This window comes from Talpa europaea, assembly GCF_964194135.1.
Source record: "Talpa europaea genome assembly, chromosome: 1".
Lineage (NCBI taxonomy): Eukaryota > Metazoa > Chordata > Mammalia > Eulipotyphla > Talpidae > Talpa > Talpa europaea.
Genome location: NC_140073.1, coordinates 157,929 through 175,990, shown reverse-complemented (window position 1 = coordinate 175,990; position 18,062 = coordinate 157,929). Strand labels below are relative to the sequence as shown.

Sequence of the window (18,062 nt, the reverse complement as noted above, 5' to 3'; positions counted from 1 at the left end):
TGCCCGGACATCTGCCTCCATCTGCTCAGTCCTGGGGGGTCATGCGAGCCCAGATGGGGATGGGGCTGCTTGGCAGCGGCCTGGGGTGAAAAGTGGGGCTCGGAGGCCACCCTAAGTGTGCGCCCCACGTTGGGCAGGCCGGAGAGAGCCGAGGTCGGGCAGCGGGGGGAGGGCGAGTCTCCAGAAATAGCGGCAGAGGCTGGGGGTCGCGGGGGGCCTACCAGGCTAGTGGTCTGCATGCTGCCGGCCCTGTGGCTCTTCGCAGAGGCCGCCGAGGGCGCAGGGGTCCTGGGCTCCATCCGGGCCCGTGCTTCCGCAGGGCGGCCTCTGGCTGGGACGGGACTGGGGGCGCCGCGGGGCGGGGTGGGGAGGCGCAGGCCCAGCCCATCAGACCGGCTGCTTCCCTGGGAGACGCGTTCTGTGTGGAAAAATCCTGGGAGACAAGTTTGTGCGGCACTGAGCGGCCCCGAGGCGCACGCCTGGCAAGGCCCGGCCCGCCCTGCACCGCCCCCGGCCCCGGGCACAGAGGCCTGGCCGGTGGGCCGGGCCCAAGAGGGGCAGCCTGGCCAGAGCGTGTCCGCTGGAGGCAGGAGCCAGTGGGGACAGGGCTCGGTGGCCTGGAGGGCGACGGGCAGGGGCGGTGGGCGGGAGTGTCCTGGGCCTCTTGTCAACAGCCTGGCAGGGCCCCAGGCCGGCTCCGTGGGGTGACCCCTCTCAGGACAGGGAGGGCGGCGGCGCCCAGCAGCCTCCCGGGCTCCGCGCCCTCGAGGCCTGGGGTTGTGCCTCCTCACTGCCACGGCCCTCTGGCCCCGGCACCGGCGTGTTGGGGGGCACCGGGAGGACTCGGCAGCCTGAGCTTCACGGGGGGCTTCCTGGAGGAGGTGGCCGGCCCGGGGTCTGGGTGGGTGGGGCGCAGATCCTCCAGGCGAGTGAGGCGCGGGGGCCACAGAGTCTGCTCAGGAAGGAGCCCCGAGGGCCCGGCTACTACCACGAGTCTCTAAAGGAGGCACGGGATGGGGTGCGGAGGGCCAGTGGGGGGTGCTGGCAGGGGTTGGGGGGGCCCTGCCGCTGCCTGAGTGGCCGTGCTCACGAGGGGGCCCTGACCGTGCCAGGGACCGGGCGGGGGAGCCGGAGGCGGCGGACCAGGCTCAGGGCAGCGCTCAGGCCGGAAGCGGGACTCCAGGTAGGTCCCGAGCCAACATGGCTGCCCTGGGAGGCCCCAGCGCCCTCCGCAGCCCGGGGGCACTGCCCGCAGGCAGATCCGTCAGACGCTGGCGGCTGCACCCACGCTCGCCCCAGCCTCCACGGCCCGCTTGGGCCTCGGGCCCAGTCCCGCCCAGCGCCCGCCTCCCCCGCGAGCCGGCTGGGCCGTGCCAGGCCGGCGCCTTTGGGTGGAGAAGGGGGGCAGCTCCCACCGCACAGCCCCTCCCTGGGGGCGCTGACGCTTCTCGGGACCCCTCCTGGGTCTGGGCCCCGCCGTGAGCTGAGGCCTTCCGGCCTTGCTGCCTGAGAGGATGGAGTCTGCTGAGCCCCGAGAGCCCCGTGGGCGCCCCCCTTCCCAGCAGAGGAGGCTCCAGGAAGAGGCTTTGCTCGAGGGACCCACGCGGGAGTGGGTGGGCGAGCGGAGCCGCCAGGAGACGGCGGCCGCAGTGGGCGCCCTGAGGTGCGTGCTGGGAAGGGCCGCCCTTACCGTCTCCAGGAGAGAGACCTGAGGGAGCAGAGACTGGGGGGCAGGGCGGCTGGTGGCCGGAGGGAGGGTGAGGAGTGGCCGCCGCCCCTCTGCCGCTAGTGCCCACGCCTGCAGGGGCCAGCCAGTGCCCTGGGCCGGGCTCCAGGGCTGGGTCCCGGATAAGCGAAGACGCCGGGTGTGTTACGGGGTGGCCCGAGCACCGGGGCTCGATGCCCTCACTCTGTCCTTGGCCCGCAGGGACCCCACGGACGGCAGCAGCCTGGGAGGCCCCGCTGGCTGGTGGGAAGACGTTTTTGCAGACGCCCCAAGGCCCCCAAGCCAGGGCTGGGCTGCTTCCTGGGGCAACTTTCTCGGGTCCGGGAAGAGCCCGAGTCTTGCCCCGAGCGCCGCTCCGGCCCGGCCCGTCCTCGCCGCGTGTCTCGTGGGGCGGCCGCTCCTGGCTGCTGGGGCTGCGCTGGGCTGTCAGCGCCGGAGCCAGGCCGGGCGGCTCCTCCCTGCAGTCGGGGGGTGTCTCGCGGACCCCCACCCACGGGGGGCGCGACAGAGCGGGGCAGGCGAGCCCGGCCCCGCGCCCTCGCCCCACGGAGGCCCCGCCGCCCTGGGACTCTGTCGCTCCGGTCCCCGGCGCCATTTCAGACGCGTTTTCTTCTGCTGCGTCTCTTGCGTATTTTCTGTCACGTCTTCCCTGTCGGCTCCTTCTCGCGTCCGCCGCTGCGTCTCCCGGGAGCTGCTTGAGCTGCGTCACTTTCCCTTTCTCTTCACGGCTTTTCTCCAGCCTGATTTTTGTGTTTCCGACTGAGTTTTCAGCAATAGTTGTTCTTGTTTCTTTAAGTTCCTAAAATGACTTTTGTTTCTGTAGAGGTTTTATTTTTCTCTTACCCCCCCTCCCTAGGGTCAGATCATTTAGATTTCCTTTGCTTCCGTCAATCATTTAATGTTTTTTTTAACTAGGAAATACACATCACAACACCCAGAAAATAAACGGGGACTTCTGTCATTCGCTTTTTTTTTTTTTTTTAATTTTCTAGAGGCATGTCTTATTTATTTATTTATTTATTATTTGTTCGTTTGTTTGTTTGTCTATACAAGCACTGGGTACAGTCAGAAGCGCGGGAGGGCGAGAGGATCCCCCAGAGCCAGCGCGGGGAGCAGAGCAGGCAGAAGGACCGAAGGACACTGCTGAGGGGAGCAGCGGGCGGCAGGAGAGGTCTGCGCGCCATGTGGGACCCTCCTCCGGGGCCGGGGAGCAGCCGGGGATCGAACCGGCTGCAGAGGCTGCGGGCAGCTTCGCAACCCAGCGCTCAACCGCTGCGCCACCGGGGAGGCCCTGTCATTCGCTTTTAAAGACTGTGTTTTTCAAGGACAGCTTTTGATTCGCAGCTTGGCCAGGAGGAGCACAGAGATTTCTCCTGTTTCCCTGCCCGCCCACACGCTCATCCTCCCTGGTCACCGACACCTTCCGCCAGCCTGCAGCAGCTGCGGTCACCCTCTGCTGACACCTCGTCACCCACGGCCACGCGCAGGCTAGGGTTTGGTCGTGGCGGTGTGTATTCCTGGCTTGCTGCGTCCCCCACTCGGGGTCACAGTCCTCTCTGTTCTGCGCGCTCGCCCGCCTCCTCTGGCCCCACAGCTTTGTATTTTCTAGAATCCCAGAGAATTGGGCTCATCAGCGTGTGGCGTTCTCAGACCAACTTCTTGCACCTGTAGTAGGCACTGAGAACGCCTCACATCTTTTCCTGTTAAGATTTATTTATTTATGCATATAAAAGCTGGCGTGCAGGCCAGAGGTGTGGGGTAAGGACCCACCAGAGACAGTGGGGCGCAAAGCAAGCGGATCCACTGAAACACACTGCTGAGGGGGCAGTGGGGAGACAGCAGCTGTGCCCTGTGGGCCACTCCCTGGCCGGGATCGGACTCGGGCTGCAGTGGTGACAGCCTGATAGTGCTGAGACTTAACCCCTGTGCCACCAGGGAGGCCCCTCCACATCTTTTCACTGTCCGATCGCTCATTTTTGCAGCCCTGAATAGCAGACCACATCTGGGGGCCCGCTGTGTCCACTCCCCAACCGGCGGGCTTCATGAATGCTTCCGAGGCTTGTCCTGGCTGCTGGAGCTGCTGGAGCTGCTGGAGACGCCCCGGGCTGGGTGTGTGCACGGAAGCCTCCAGCTCCTTGGGCACACGAGGGCGCTGCGCTGAACTAAGTAGTAAGAACGTGCCTAGCTTTATGAGAACCATCGACTGGGGCCCCCAGAGGCTGCACCATCCTCCCTCCCCAGGAGCAGGCCCTACGGGGTCAGCGCCGGATCTGGGTCGTCTAATGAGCATGTGGAGTATCTGGTTGTGATTTTAATTTGCATTTCCCTGATGACGTAGCTGTTTTTCTTACGCCTACTGGCTGCCTGTAAGTCTTTGAGGTGTCTATTAAGGTCTGTGGCCCATTTTTCAGCTAGGTTGTTTTCCAGTTGTTGTGTTTTAAAAGGCATTTACATATTTTTGGGCAATAGTCCTTTATCAGATTGTCGTTTGAGAATATTTCCTCCCAGTCTGTGACACATCATCTCCTTCTTGATACTGTCTTCCAGAGAGGAAGTTTTTAATTTTGGTGTGGTTCATCTTGTCGATTTATTATTTCACAGATCATGCCTTTGTTATTGTGTTAAAAAGTCATTGTTACAGGGCCTCGCTGAGGGCACAGGTGAAGCTGTCTGCAGCCCCTGCAGCATGAGTTCGGTCCCTGGGTGGCCAGGGAGTGACCCGCAGGGCACAGCTGACCTCTCCCATCTCCCTGCTTCTCCCCTCAGCAGCGTGTTTCAGTGGATCCACCTGTTCTGCTCCCCACTCTGTATTTGGGGAGTCCCCTCGCCCCACACCTCCGGCCTGCACCCCAGCTGTTGTGTGAATAAATAAATAAAATAAATCTTTAAAAAAGGAGTCATTGCTATACCCAAGTTTTTTTTTTTAAAGATTTATTTATTTATTATTATTATTTTTTAAGATTTATTTTATTTATACAAGAGCCAGGGTATAGGCCAGATGCACAGGAGGATGAGAGGATCCACCAGAGACAGAGCGGGGAACAGAACAGGCAGACTGATGAAATGCACTGCTGAGGGGAGCAGCGGGTGAGACAGGAGAGGTCTGCTCGCCATGTGGGTTGCTCCAAGACCAGCGGGGATCGAACCGGCACTGCAGAGGCCGCGGACAGCTGCACTCAACCGCCTGCGCCAACAGGAAGGCCCGAAAGATTTATTTATTTTTATACAAGAACCGGGGTACAGGCCAGACATGCAGGAGGGTAAGAGGGATTCACCAGAGAGCGGGGAACAGAACAGGCAGACTGACGAAATACACTGCTGAGGGGAGTTGCGGGCGAGACAGGAGAGGTCTGTCACGCCATGTGGGTATCTCCGCGGCCGGCCGGGATCAAACCAGCACTGCAGAGGCTGCAGACAGCTTCCCAGCGCTGCGCTCAACCGCCTGCGCCACCAGGGAGGCCCAGGTATACCTAAGTTTACCTTGGGTTTCTCCTGCCACCTTCGGGGACTTAGTTTCACATTTTACATCCAGGTCTGACCTGCTCCGAGCTGGCTGTAGATGTCCCGTCTGCCCAGCTCTGCTCTTGTGCTTTTGCCCAGGACTCGCAGCCTGTGTTTCCATCTGTCCGGAGCAACTGGTCTGTCCCGTGGAGCCGCCAGTCCTCGCGCCAGCCACAGGGCCCCCAGCTGGGATGTCTCTGGGGTTGCTGGGTGGCGCGTTGGCTGCTCTGGGGGTCGAGGCAGTTCCAGGTGGGGTTGGGACGGCTGAGCACACAGATTCCATTGAGAAAGTGGGCATCTTGGTGTCCAGTCTCCCTGCCCACAGGCTTGGTGCCCCCCATTGATTTAGCTCTTTTGGGTGCTAATTTTCCTGAAGCCATCCATCAGTTTTGTGGTTTCCTCATGGAGATCGTGCCCGTGTTTTCCTAGACGTATACCTAAGATCGCACTTCCGATGGGCCAATGTCAACGCGTTAGAAATATTTCAAACTCCGCTGTTTGTGGCCTCGCGTGGGGAAGCGTGGGGTCTCCTGAGCGGCCCCTCCCCAGGGGCCCTGGGCCCGCGGCTCTGCTCCAAGCGCTGATCAGCCCGGGGGGCGTTTCTGGTGATTCCTCTGGGTTCCCGGCGCGGATGGTCTTGCCCCTGCAAGCTGGACCACACTCTCCTTCCCAGCCGGCGTCTCTGGCTTCCTTGCTGCATCTCACTGCTGGGCCCCGGCTGTGCTGGGCGGGAGGTTGGGGGTCTGCCCCCAGCCCCATCTCCACTCAGGCTTTGCAGGGCGCCACCCTCTCAGGCCTGCCTCCGGGCTACCCTGACCGAGGGCCGCTCTCCTCAGGGCTTTGGTTTTCTCTGCAGCCGCTGCCAGCAGCTCTCTGCCAGCTGCTCCCGCAGGCCAGGCCCAAGCCCCAGGGCCTTGTCTCTTGGCTGAGACGTCCCTCAGTGCCAGGCACAGCGGCCAGCACCTCACGCAGGTCAGCAGGTTACGGGAGCCTTCGCTGGGCGGCAGCTCCCAGAGGCGTTTCCTGCCGTGCACCCGCCAGCCCCCTTCCTGACCCCAGTGTGAGCCTTTTCTGAGACAATCCTTCGAAACTGGACACCGAGGAAGGAGTGGGCAGTGTGGCTGGGCCCTGGCGGCCTCTGTGGGCACGTGCGGGCGGGCAGTGTCCCTCCCTGCGGCCCGTATCCTGGTCACCTGCGCCCTCCCCATCCCCTCTGGGACCTCCTGGGGCCAGGCTGGTGCCCACCCGGCCCTGCTGCTGCCCTGCACCCAGTCAGGGGCCACCAGAGTGGAGTCGCCCGAGATGGGCCTCCTCCCCGAGGGTCATGGGGACCCCGCAGGGCGCTGGGACTGGCTGCGCCTGGTGCCTACACGCAGGGGGGACCAGGTGAACGGCTACTGAGACGCCTGGGCCCCGGGTGGGCCTGGCGCAGGGGCAGGGCGAGAGCTGGGCGGGGTGACATGGAAGCAGAGGTGAGGGAGGCGGGATGCTGGCCCGGCCACGGGGAAAGGAGCCGGAAGCCAAGGAGCAGGCACCGCCAGAGCCTCCCAGACCGGCAGGTGGTCCCGAAGCACAGCTCCGGGAAACCCCAGAACTGCCGGGACATGGTCCGGCCCCTCCAGCTCGGGTGGGTCCTCTGAGGGCAGCCCCGGTTCTGGGCCCACAGCCAGGCTCCTCCAGCTGAGGGCCCTGCCCCGCAGCCACCCATGGAGCAGAGTCCAGCGCCTGGCGGGCAGCTCAGCCCCAAGAGCCCAAGGGAAGGGAGGCCGTGGGCTGTCCCTGCTGACCCCTGCGAATGCCCGCCCTTGGGTCTGCCAGACCCAGGAAGGGGAGGGGAGGGGAGGGGGGAGGGGTGGGGGAGGGGAGGAAAGGGGGGAGGGGGAGGCTCTCTGCTGGCCGCTGCGCTGGTCTCTGGGACCTCAGGGCCTGGGCGCGCGGGCCACCCCCAGGCCAGCTCTGTCCTCCCAAGGAAGCAGGCGCACAGGACCAGTCAGAACTAAAAAAAATATTTCATTTCATTCTGAATAAAAAACAGAACAGACGAAACGCTCGGAAATCCTGAAAACAACGTCATCGCTACCGTAAATTTCACAGAAATCATCGCAGATGGGCCGGCGCGGCCCGGCGCCCGGTCCGGCCCAGGCCGCCCGCGCGGGCCCCGCGTCCTCAGGGCTGGCCGCGCGGGCCCCGGCGGCTGCGGGCGGCCCACATCCCGCGCTTGGAGTGGAAGTGGTGGAAGAAGTTGCGCAGGCGGAGCCGCTCCACCTCCAGTCCCGCCTGCAGGACCCTGGGGGCGAGGGGGTGAGGGGGCCGTGCTGGCTGGGGGGGCGTGAGGACGGGGCGGGGGGGCGGTGAGGACTGGGGGGGCGGTGAGGACGCAGGGCGAGCGGGGTGCGAGCTGGCTGGGGCCGGGGGCGGGGAGGGCCCGGTGGGAGCGGGGCGCCTCCGCCCGGTGCCGGGCCCCGGGGTGCAGGGGCTGCGCGAGGGGGGCCCGCGGCGCCCACCTGTCCAGGAGCTCCCAGTCCTCGCCGCCCCACTGGTCCCGGAACTCCTCGGTGTTCATCCCGCCCACGCGGTCGAAGTCCGACTTGTAGATGCCAAAAAGGCCGAAGCCGTTCACCTCCCAGTACCCTGGGGAAGAGCCGGCCCCGTGACCCCGACCCCGCAGGCGACCCCCGACCCCAGGGGCCTGGCACGGGGTCCCCTCCATCCCGGGCCACACCCGGGGCTCCCCACCTGGCCGCAGTGCTGGGGGCGGCTCTTGGGAGCGGGCATGGCCCCGGGGGCCCCAGATTTCCCGCGGGCGTGGGGGGGACGCGGAGCTCCTGGGGCCCGGGGCATTACCGTGCGGGTCCTCGGGGGAGCTCCCGCAGCCCAGGCGCATGACCACCGGCGCGAAGGCCAGCTTGCCCTCCACGCAGTGCTTGCGGATGCCGTCCAGGATGTTGGGGGGAAAGTGGATATGCAGGTCGCAAAGGAAAACGATGCTGCTGGCGTCCTGGAGGCGCGTGCGGCGTGAGCCCCGCTCCCCGGGCCACCCCCGCGCCCGCCCCGCACGCGCCCGCGCACCTGCACCGCGTCCACGCCCGCCTGCAGCCCCGCCGAGCGCTCGAAGTTCCCGCTTCGCCGCAGGTACTGGTACCTGGGGGGAGGGGTCAGCGAGCAGGACGCCTGGGGGCGACCGGGAACCCCCTCGCGAGGAGCACAGGGGCGCTTTCCCCGGCGGCTGGGGGGGCGCAGTTACCGGGGCAGCCGCGCCGAGCGCAGGGCCTGCTGCACGTCCATGTCCTCGCTTTCGAAGTCCACGAGGGTGACGCTGAAGCGCGAGTCCCCGGTGCGCGCGTGCAGCGCGGCCATGTCGGCCAGGAACTGGGCCACCCAGCGCGCCTGGTTCTTCACTGGAGGAGGGTGGGCGGCTGAGCCCGGCGCCCGGCGGGCCCCCCCCTCCCCCGGCCGGCCCCCCGCGCCGCACCTGGCACGATGAAGTGCACCATCACGTCCTGGCGCCAGGCCAGGCGCAGCGGCCGGCAGAGCTCCGGGCGGCCGTCGGGGCGCGCCGAGGCGGCGGCGGGGCCCGGCTCGGGGCTCGCGGCGTCGCCGTCCGCGTCCCCCGCGCGCGCCCCGGGCAGGCGCAGGAAGACGTACTCGGACAGGCGCCGGCGGCCGCCCCCGCGCTCCTGCAGCTCCAGCTCCAGCAGGAAGCGGCTCCCGCGCGCCGAGTCGCGGCGCTTCTCCACGTTCACGATGCGCAGGAGGGAGAAGCGCCTGGAAGGCGGGGCCGGTCAGTCCCTGGGGCTTTTAGCCGCTGCCCGCAGTCGCCCCGCAGGCAGCCACCAGCCCGAAAGGAGGGCTCTGGACTCAGCCAAGTGGGGCGTCCCAGCACCCCGCGGAGCTGCTGCCTCCTCACCCCTCAGGCCCTTCCCGGTGGCTGCCCCCACCCTCTGCAGCGCCCTCCTGAGGCCAGACCCCTTCCTTGGGGGGGGCCACTCCTGCCCAGTCACATCTGACCAGCGTGGGGACCCCCCTCCTGGCTGCCCGCGGCAGGGTCCAACGTCCTAGGTACAGTCTGGGGGGGGGGCAGGCCGTGTGTGGCCTGGGGCTACTGGACTAGCTTAGCTAGTGTCCTCTTCCCAGGGGTCTTTGTCTTGGGGGTCCCAACCCCTCCTCTCCAGGGCCCTGGGTAGCTCATCCGGTCGTCTGAGAGGTCTCCTTTTTGCCTTGCTGGCACCCCTCAGTCCAGGGGCTGAATCCCAAGGCTGGAAGCCCCTGCTAGCCCTGCATCCCCTTCCCAGCCCTGTCAAGCACCCCACTTTTCTCCCCCACTGTGCCCTCTGGCACAGGCTTCTCCTCATTTCAGAAACAGGGCACGCCCTGCCCACCATGCTCTCCAGGTCAAGGGCCGCCCCCCAAGCTTTGGGTGTCCATTGGCTCTCTGGCTGACGCTGCTGGGCAGCCCGCCGTCCATGCTTGGAGGTGGGGGGGGCTCCTTTGGGCCCCCTCACCGCCACCTGACCAAGCCTGCCCCTCATGCCCCCTCGGGCTTTGCCCACACTCTTAAGTGACCACCTTCAACCCAGACAGGCCGGCCCCCCTTCTGCTGAGTCTGTCCCAGTGTCCCGGGCCTGGCTGTAAAGGTCACAGGCCCCCACCCCGCCCATCACCTGCCGACTGTGCCCCCTTCGTGCCCCCCCACTGTCCCGTCCACGTGGGGTGGAAACACAACTGGCTCCTGGGTCTCGGGAGACCAAGGTCAGCGTGGCCCTGGAAGGCCAGGCCCAGGGGGGTGCATCTGGCCAGGCTGACTCGGCCCGTGCCGGTTCAGGCCCGAGATGGGGAGGGGCAGGGCTGGGAGTCGGCCCTGGGGCCTGGGGAGCCCCAGCACTGGGCAGGGGCCCTGGGTGGAGCAGCCCGGCCCCTCCGCTCCTGGGGGGAGGCGGCCGCGCGCCCTGGGCAGGGCGTACCCGCGGTGGCGCGCGTGCAGCCGCTCCATGTACTGCGCCACCACGTCCACCGCCTCGGCCTCGGGCAGCTGCAGGTTGCCCGACACGTTGCAGCGCAGGTCGTTCCAGTCGGAGCGCAGCAGCTCGAAGTCCAGGGCGCCCACGCTGAAGGTCCGCTGCCAGTCGATGGCGTCCTCGCGCCAGCGGCCCAGCGCCGGGCCGGCCGCCTCCGCGCTGTCCTCCGACGCGGCCTCGCCCGGGGCGCCCTCGTCGTCCGCGGCCCCCTCCGCGCCCCCCGCCCCCGCCCCGGGCGGCCGCGGCCGGGACACCTGGGACAAGCTCAGGAAGGAGGTCACGGGCCGCGCCTCGGACGAGTTCAAGTCCGCCGTGGGCGCCTCGAGTCCCGGCGCGCTCCCGCGCGTGGCCCGCGGCCGGGTCGGGGGCCTCGGCGCTGTGGCCCCGGGGCCGCCGGTCCTGCGGCCCCGCGACGCGGCCGGGCGCGGGGGCGCCCGCAGCTGCACCCGGGGCAGAGGCCGGGGGCGCAGGAAGAGGCCCGGGAAGGGCGGCCAGGGCGGGCCGCGGGGGCCGAGCGGCGCCAGGGCTCGCGGGGGCGCCCGCAGTCCCGGCCGCACGCGCGTCACGTACACCTTCGGGGGCGGCCGCTCCGGGGCGGGGCGCGGGGGCGGGGCGCGGCCCAGGAACTGGGGCCGGGGGCGGGCGGCCCAGCTCAGCGCCCGGGCGCGCCGGGGGGTCCGCTGGTCCGGGGGGCTGGGGGGCGAGGGCGCCGTGGGGGACGCCCCGGCCTCGGCCTCGGCCTCCGTGGGGGCCGCCGGGCCGGGGACGAGGTGGCCGCTCTGCGGCGGGGGCGCCCCCGTGGGCTCCGGACTGTCCAGCAGCTCGCGCTCGCCCTCGTCCTCGTCCTCGTCGTCCAGGAAGTCTGCGGCCAGCAAGGGCGGGTTGGGGGCCCCGCTCACAGGGGCGGGGGGCGGGGGGCGGGGGGCGGCGGGGCGCGCGCTCACCGTCCGGGTTGAGGAAGAGGAAAGCTCGGCGCTGCACCTCCTCCTCCTCGGGCCCCTCGGCCCCCTCGGGCCGGTCGGTCTTCATGTATTTATAGAAGCCAAACCTGGGGGGCGGGGAGCCTCAGCGCCGGCCCCGCGGAGGCCCCGCCCCCCGCGCCCCGCGGCCCACCTTTCCAGGTACAGGGGCGACTCGCGGTAGAAGCACTTGTTGTCGGTCTCCATGTGCGTGAGGCGCGTGCGGTCGTTGGGGTACACGAAGGGCAGGTACACCTGGGGCGGGCACAGGGCTCAGCGCGGGCGCGCGGGCGCGGGTCTGGGGGTGCGGGCGGGCGGGGCGCTTACAAACTGCAGCCCCTGGTATCTCGCGATGGGAAAGTCCTTGACCACGTAGGTGGGCGCGTAGGCGCAGGGGGGCAGCACGTCCTCCAGGCTCGACGGCTCCAGCCGCGGCGCTGTGGGAGCGGTGGTCAGGGGCGGCCCCCCGCCCCCCGCCCCCCGCCCCCCCGCCCCCGGTCCCCGCCCCCTCCCGCCGCTCACTGAGGAAGAAGGTGTCCCGCGGGTCTGGCCGCAGCATGTCGGCGCCGGACTCCCCCGGCGGCGGACGCGCCCCCGCGTGACTGGCCGGAGACTGGGGCACGTGGGCCACCTGGTCCATCTTCAGGGCCGCCTCGTCTAGGGCACATAGGCGTGGGTGGCCAGGGGCGCCGAGAGGCCCCTCCCCAGAGCCCAGCCCCAAGCCCCCCCCAGGCACCTGTGTACAGGGACAGGTGAGCAGAGCCAATGACCTCGAACTTCAGGCCCGGCAGGAAGGCTCGCCACTGGGGGCAGAGAGGGCGGCAGGGTCAGGGCAGGCTGGGGCAGCTCCCCCGGCCAGGGAGTGGTCTGCCCTGACCTGGGGCGGGGGTCCCCTGTGGCCAACCCTCTGGAGGAATCAGAAAGCTTGGCGGGTGGGTGGCAAGGTCGCTGGGGCCTCGAGTAGGGGTAGCGGGGAAGTTGAGGGGTGCCCAGAATGCTGGGGTCCCCAAGCCCCATCCAGCCCTCCTGACTTCCAGAGCAGGTTCTGGCTTCTGCCCACATCTGCTCCAGTCTGGCCCTCCCAGGTCCCCTTGCCTCACTCTGGCTACCACCCAATCTTCCCGACATACCACCCCTCCCACCCCCTCAGACTGGGCTCTGGGGGGCCAACTCACACCACCTTCTGTCCCCTGCTCAGCCGGGACCCTCCTGGCCACCCTCTCGGTGCCCACGGTCTCCAGCCAGGACCCTCCACCAAGTGGCACTAGGGCGACCCCACTCAGCAGCGAGTACAGTGGCCCAGCACGGCCCTCCAGACACCCCCCCCCCCCCCCCCCCGCAGGGCTCAGGCCTGTCCCGCCCTGTGGCCCCTCCCCATTTCTTCCAGTCCCACCTCCCTGGCTCAGGAGCCTCTTGGCCTCTCCTCAGTGACCACGGGTTAAGACGCAAACCCAGCAGGCTCGTCCCTGGGACAGCCCTAGCCGTCCAGGGAGCGCTACAGGCCCATCTGGCCGCGGGGCCCTCAGCTTCCCAAGGACGACAGACGGGCGGTGCTGCCTCGGCCGTGTCAGACCGGGCCGCACCGGATGCGCCACCTAGCCTCTCTGGTCCCCGTGCTCCCGTGACGGCCTCTCCCTGAGCTGCCCGAGACCCACATCCCCGCGGAGCCTGCCCAGCCCCCAGCAGTGCTGCTCGCCAGGGCAGGGTCCACTCCGTAGCCCCTCAGGGGGGCAGACAGAGGGTCTCGGGCGCCTCACTCACGCCCACTTCCACGTGGTCCGAGCCGCGGTCGTCCTGTTTGTGCAGTAGTTCAAAGTAGTACCGCCGGGAGGCCATGAGCCTGGGGACACAGGAGTCGGGGGTCCCGCCATGCCCAGGAGTCCGACGGACGGACGGAGAGCCCAGAGGAGCTGGCTCAGGGCTGGCCCCTGGGCGAGGGTGGACTGTGGATTGGTGGGACATGACAGGTGCACGGTGAGGTGTGAGTGGGTGTGCGTGGATAGGGTGTGCATGGCAGGTGTGCGTGGAGAGGGTGTGCGTGAAGCGGGCATGCGTGGCAGGGCTGTGCGTGAAGAGGGTGTACATGGAGTGGGTGTGCATGGAGCGGGTGTGCGTGGACGGGGTGTGCGTGGAGGGGGTGTGTGTGGAGGGGGTGTGTGTGGAGAGGGTGTGCGTGGAGGGGGTGTGTATGGAGCAGGTGTGTGTGGAGAGGGTATGCGTGGAGTGGGTGTGCGTGGACGGGGTGTGCGTGGAGTGGGTGTGCATGGAGTGGGTGTGCAGGTGAAGATACGCGCCTGCCCAGCCCCCCACACACCCGCAGTCACTCACCGCCTGGGTTTGGACACCTGGGAGCTGAACTTGGTGAATTCCCCAGGTGCTGTCCACTCCGAGCCAGTCTGGTGGGTGACACAGAGGGGCAGTAGGGTGGCTGGTACCCCCGTCTTGGGGTACCAGCCCACGAGCTCCCCATTCCTGAGGAGCTGGTAGAGACGGTGACCGAGGCCACAGCAGCCAGGCGAGGGCGGTCGGGGGCGAGGGTGGTCGGGGGCGAGGGCGGCCAGGGGCGAGGGCGGCTGGGGCGTGGGCAGGGGCTGGGTGGGAGGGCGGGTCCTGGGTCAGGGCCGGCGTACCTTGCCTACAAAGGCCACCAGCTGGGCGCCTGCCGGGCTCTCGCTGGGGCTCAGCCAGAACTCAGAGTTGTCATCTGAAGCCACCGAGAACTGCACGTCTCCTAGGCCGCGGGACAGGGCGCGGGGCGGGCTCAGGGCCAGCTGGGGCTGGCGGTCCCCCCCACCCCAGCGCGGCCAGCCCCGGGCAGCGCGCACCATCTCGCGCCGGGTGGATGAAACCGAAGACCCGGAGCCCGTAGTTCTTCCACTTGGGGGACACGGCCAGCTTCTTCACGGTGGTTCGCGTCTGCGGGGCAGTGACCTCCGCTGTGGCAGCCCCGCCGCGCCCCTCGGTCCCTCCCGCACGCCTCCGCCGGGCACTCACGTGCGGGAACAGAGGGAAGTGCAGGTTCCTCCTCAGCTGGCCCACGGCGCCCCCGCACCAGTCCTCGAACACGTGCAGGTTCACCTGCCCCTTGTACTGGGGGGAAGGGGGCTCAGCTTCCGCTCAGCAGGGGCCCCCCACCCCCGCGCCCGCGCTCACCTCCTCCCGCCACGGCGGCGCCTGCTGCGTGAGGTTGGGTGGGGGGGGCCTTCCTGCCCTCCCGGGGAGGCGCGAGTTCGGGTCCTGACCTTCGGGCTAGGAGAGGAGGGGGTTGGGGAGACGCGCCCATCAGAAGCCCCCGGCGGGCACGCCTCAGGGCCTCAGGGCCCACCCGCCCCAGCGCGCCGTCCGTCTGCGCGGGCCAGCCCTGTCCACGGCCGTGGCCGAGCGCCCCAGCTCACCGCCTGCTCCTCCTCGCGACTCTCGCTGGAGTCCTCTGCCCTCTGCGTGGCGCCCGCGGCCCGCGCGCCCCCGCCGTCCGTCACGCCGCTCGGCTTCTCTCCATCTGCGGGGGCGCGGGGCGTCACTGGGCCCCCGCACGGGGCTGGGGTGGAGGAAGGCCGGCGTGTGCCCTGCCGAGCCTCCCCTGGCCTCCCTGGAGCTCCAGAGGCCCGACCTGGAGGTTTTCTTCCCACCTCCTGCCCAGCACACCCATCTGGCCATGCTCATCCGTGGCGCCACCTCCAGGAAGGCCCCCTGGCCTGCTCTGTGCCCTCAGGGCACTCTGCCCATGCGGAGTGAGTTCACTGTGGGTTGGTGCCAGGGCTTGCCAGGGAGGCCAGCCCACAGAGTGTGCTGCAGCTGCCCAGGGCGCTGGGCAGCACCTGGGCAGGGGGACAGGCACACAGTCCAAGGACCTGGAGCCAGGGCAGCCTGGAGGCAGGCTGTCCTCCGGGGACACTCCCAGGCAATCTCCACAGCCTGCATGTCCCACAGCCCTATCCTGGAGCAGACCATGCCTGACCCACTGTCCCAGCTCTCCAGGCCCCTCCCCGAGCTGGGGCCTGGACATCCCACGCTGCCCCCCGAGGAGGATCCACACTCTGGTCTGAGCCTCAGAGCAGGAGGACTCACTACCCAGTGCGGTGCCTGCTGGTGCCCCCCACGGCCACTCTCCCCGGGGCCACTGCAGGCACCCAAGGGAGCCAGCAGCCTGCAATCTGGCTGGGCCGCTCCTGGGGAGAGGCTGCGTGGCTGCCAGCCCTCCTGGGGTCTCCCCACCACAGGGCCTCTGTCTGGCTGGAAGGTGGGTGTTGCGCCCCCAGCTGCTGAGTTAGATGCCCAGCTGGACCTGCTGGTCAGGCCGGCCGGGACTGGGCTTGCCTGGAAAGCTGCAAAGGTGGCTGAGGGGGAACTGGTTTTGTTCTGTGTCACTGGGTCACACTTCGGGGTCCTGCCTGCCTGGTGTGCTGACAGCTGGGGGACTTCTTTTAGGCACGGAGGGATGCTGGGGGCCCCTGGCTCTGAGGTGCGAGGACTCTGGGGTGTCTGGAGCTGGGGCTGCAGGTACGTGAGGGGGGGCTTCAGCAGGTGGAAGGGGGGAGGGGGACCCATTGGGCATCTAATTCTGCCTTGCGGTGTTCCCCTCTCTCCCATCCCCCCGGGGTTCCGGCCCCGCCTCCTTTTCGCACCCCAAGAATTCATGAGTGCCTTTCCTCCCGAAAGGCAAGTCAAAGGCCACAAGCTCAAGAGCCCCTCCAGGAGCCCCCTCGCCAAAGCAGACGTCCCCACGGCGCTGGGCAGGACGGGCTTGGCTTTGTGGACTCAGGTCTGTCCCAGCCAGAGTTAGGGGAGCTCCCAGGCCTGGGAGGTGACACTGCAGGCTGTTGTGGGGGTGAGGGTTTGTGTGGTGGGGCTGCCGGTTGCCGCCTTATGTGCCCCCCATGGCCGTCTCTGAGGAGGTCACAGGTTTAGAGCAGGTGTTCCAGGGCAGGTCAGCTCTGCCCTGCCCCGGGGGGTGGGGGGGTGTGGGGGGGTGTGGGGTGGAGGATTCTGCCCCTCAGCCTTCCCCAGCAGCGGGGGAACCGGCAACTGGTGGAGGCTCCCCCAGACCCGGCCTCCAGGAAACCCCGGCGAGCCGGGCCGCCCAAGAGCCCCCCCCCCCGCGCACCGCGCCGCTGGCCCGCCCGCCCCCCTCCCGGGCCGCCCAGGTGCGGGGACGCTCCCAGGAGGGTCGCGCGCGTCACTGATGACGTCACCGGGCGGCCGGGCCCGGCCGCGCCGCGCCCCCCGCCCCGATACCTGCGCGCTGGGGGCGGACGGGGCCTCCGGGCGGGCCCGGCCCACGGCGCGGCCCGGTGCCTGGGGACCCCGCCCGCCCGCGCCCCCCCCGCCGGGCGCGCCCCTACCTCGCCCGTAGCCCAGGCGCTGGCGCAGCGCGCGGCCCTGGCGCACCAGGCTCAGGTGCACGTAGGTGAGCCACGCGGCGCAGGTGAGCAGCACCAGCAGCAGCAGCAGCTTGACCTGCTTGCGGAGCTTCTTCACCGGGAGCCACGGCATCGCGCCGCCCCGCCCGGCCGCGCTCAGCGGCGCCGCTGCGGCCCCCGGCTCCCGCGCCGCGCCCCGCGGCCCCGCATGGCCCTTTGTCCGCCGCCCGCGGCCACCGGCTGCGGCCGCGCCCCCCGCTGCCCTCGGCCGCGGCCCGGGGTGGGCGGCGGAGCGGCTCCCGGCGGCGCCCGGCCCGGCCCCGCCCGGCCGCTCGGGCTGCGCGCTGCTGGGGGGCCGCGGGGCGCGGGCGGCATCCACGCTGCGGCGCCACCACCGTGGGGCGGCCCGGCCGGCCGCGCGGCGCCCGCCAATCGCGGCCCGGCAGCCCGCGGGGAGCCAATGCGCGCGCGGGGCGGGCCGGCGCGTTGGGGCGCGCGCCCTCGTCGTCTCCGCGCAACGCGCATCCACCTGGGCGCGCCCGCGGGGGCGCGGGGGGGGGGTGGGGGGGCGCGGGGGGGGGTGGGGGGGCGCGGGGGGGGGTGGGGGGGCGCGGGGGGGGGTGGGGGGGCGCGGGGGGGGTGGGGGGGCGCGGGGGGCGCGAGGGGCGCGGGCCCGGGCCGGGGGGTGGAGGGAGGGACGGCACGGGGAGGGGCCCGCCCGCGCCGCGCTGGGTGCGGGGTGGGGGGCTGTGTGAGGACCCTCCCTGGCTGGGGGGACCGGGGACAGAGGGGCGCAGGACGGGGAGGGACGCAGGGTCCGGGCTGCATGGGGTTAGGGGGCAAGAACAACCCGGACCCAGCAACCAGGTGTGCGGTGATGGGGGCGCGAGGCCTGGGGCGTGGGAAAGGCGGCGACGGGCTCAGCCCAGTCGTGGAGTGGGGCCTCTTGCCCACAGGACAGCCCCACCCGCGGGACTGAACTCAGGCAAGAGGAGGGAAGTTTGGGGGAACGAGTGGGGGCAGGGGTCAAGGGCTTGAGGGAGGAAGGCTGAGGAGGGTCTCAAAAGCCCACGGCTTCCCCTGAGGGGGATGAGGAAGGCCCAAGGGCCTCAGCTTGGCGCGCCAGGGTGTCACCTGGCTGGCAGCTGGACAGGGCAGCAGAGGGGCAAGGTGGAGGCCTCTGAGGACAGAGCTAGGCGGGCTGGAGTACAGGACATCTGGGCAGCCGGGAGGAGGGCTGCTCAGCCCAGCTCTCTAGTCTTGGACCTGACTTGGGGTCCATGGTGGTCAGCCGAGCGGGGTGGGGGCCCTGGGGGTCAGCTGGGCAGGAGCGGAGCTGTCTTGCGGGTGTGTGACCCACTCGCCCACTTCACGTGCCCTCCCGGCGTCCGGCCAGCGCTCTTCTCCCTGCCTCCCTGTGCCCTGCCTCCCTGCCCACGTCCCATACCAGCCCAACGTTGGTGGCGGCCCCGACTCCAGGCCGCCAGCCCCTTGCATCCAG

General features: G+C 69.4%; 1 protein-coding gene across 1 annotated transcript; it reads right to left on the bottom strand.

Moving 5' to 3' along the window:
* Positions 1-7,217: 7,217 nt before the first annotated feature.
* Positions 7,218-16,694, bottom strand: B4GALNT4 (beta-1,4-N-acetyl-galactosaminyltransferase 4; the record flags this gene model as incomplete). The annotated part of the gene is made up of 20 exons (XM_084253044.1): positions 7,218-7,514; positions 7,732-7,858; positions 8,072-8,225; positions 8,297-8,369; positions 8,472-8,625; positions 8,700-8,992; positions 10,189-11,104; positions 11,187-11,290; positions 11,356-11,456; positions 11,529-11,638; positions 11,724-11,858; positions 11,938-12,004; positions 12,963-13,041; positions 13,530-13,597; positions 13,832-13,932; positions 14,027-14,117; positions 14,196-14,291; positions 14,355-14,450; positions 14,597-14,700; positions 16,544-16,694. 20 exons carry the CDS (start codon positions 16,692-16,694, stop codon positions 7,394-7,396), a joined length of 3,141 nt encoding a protein of 1,046 aa, XP_084109170.1. The 3' UTR covers positions 7,218-7,393.
* Between the last annotated feature and the right edge of the window lie 1,368 nt (positions 16,695-18,062).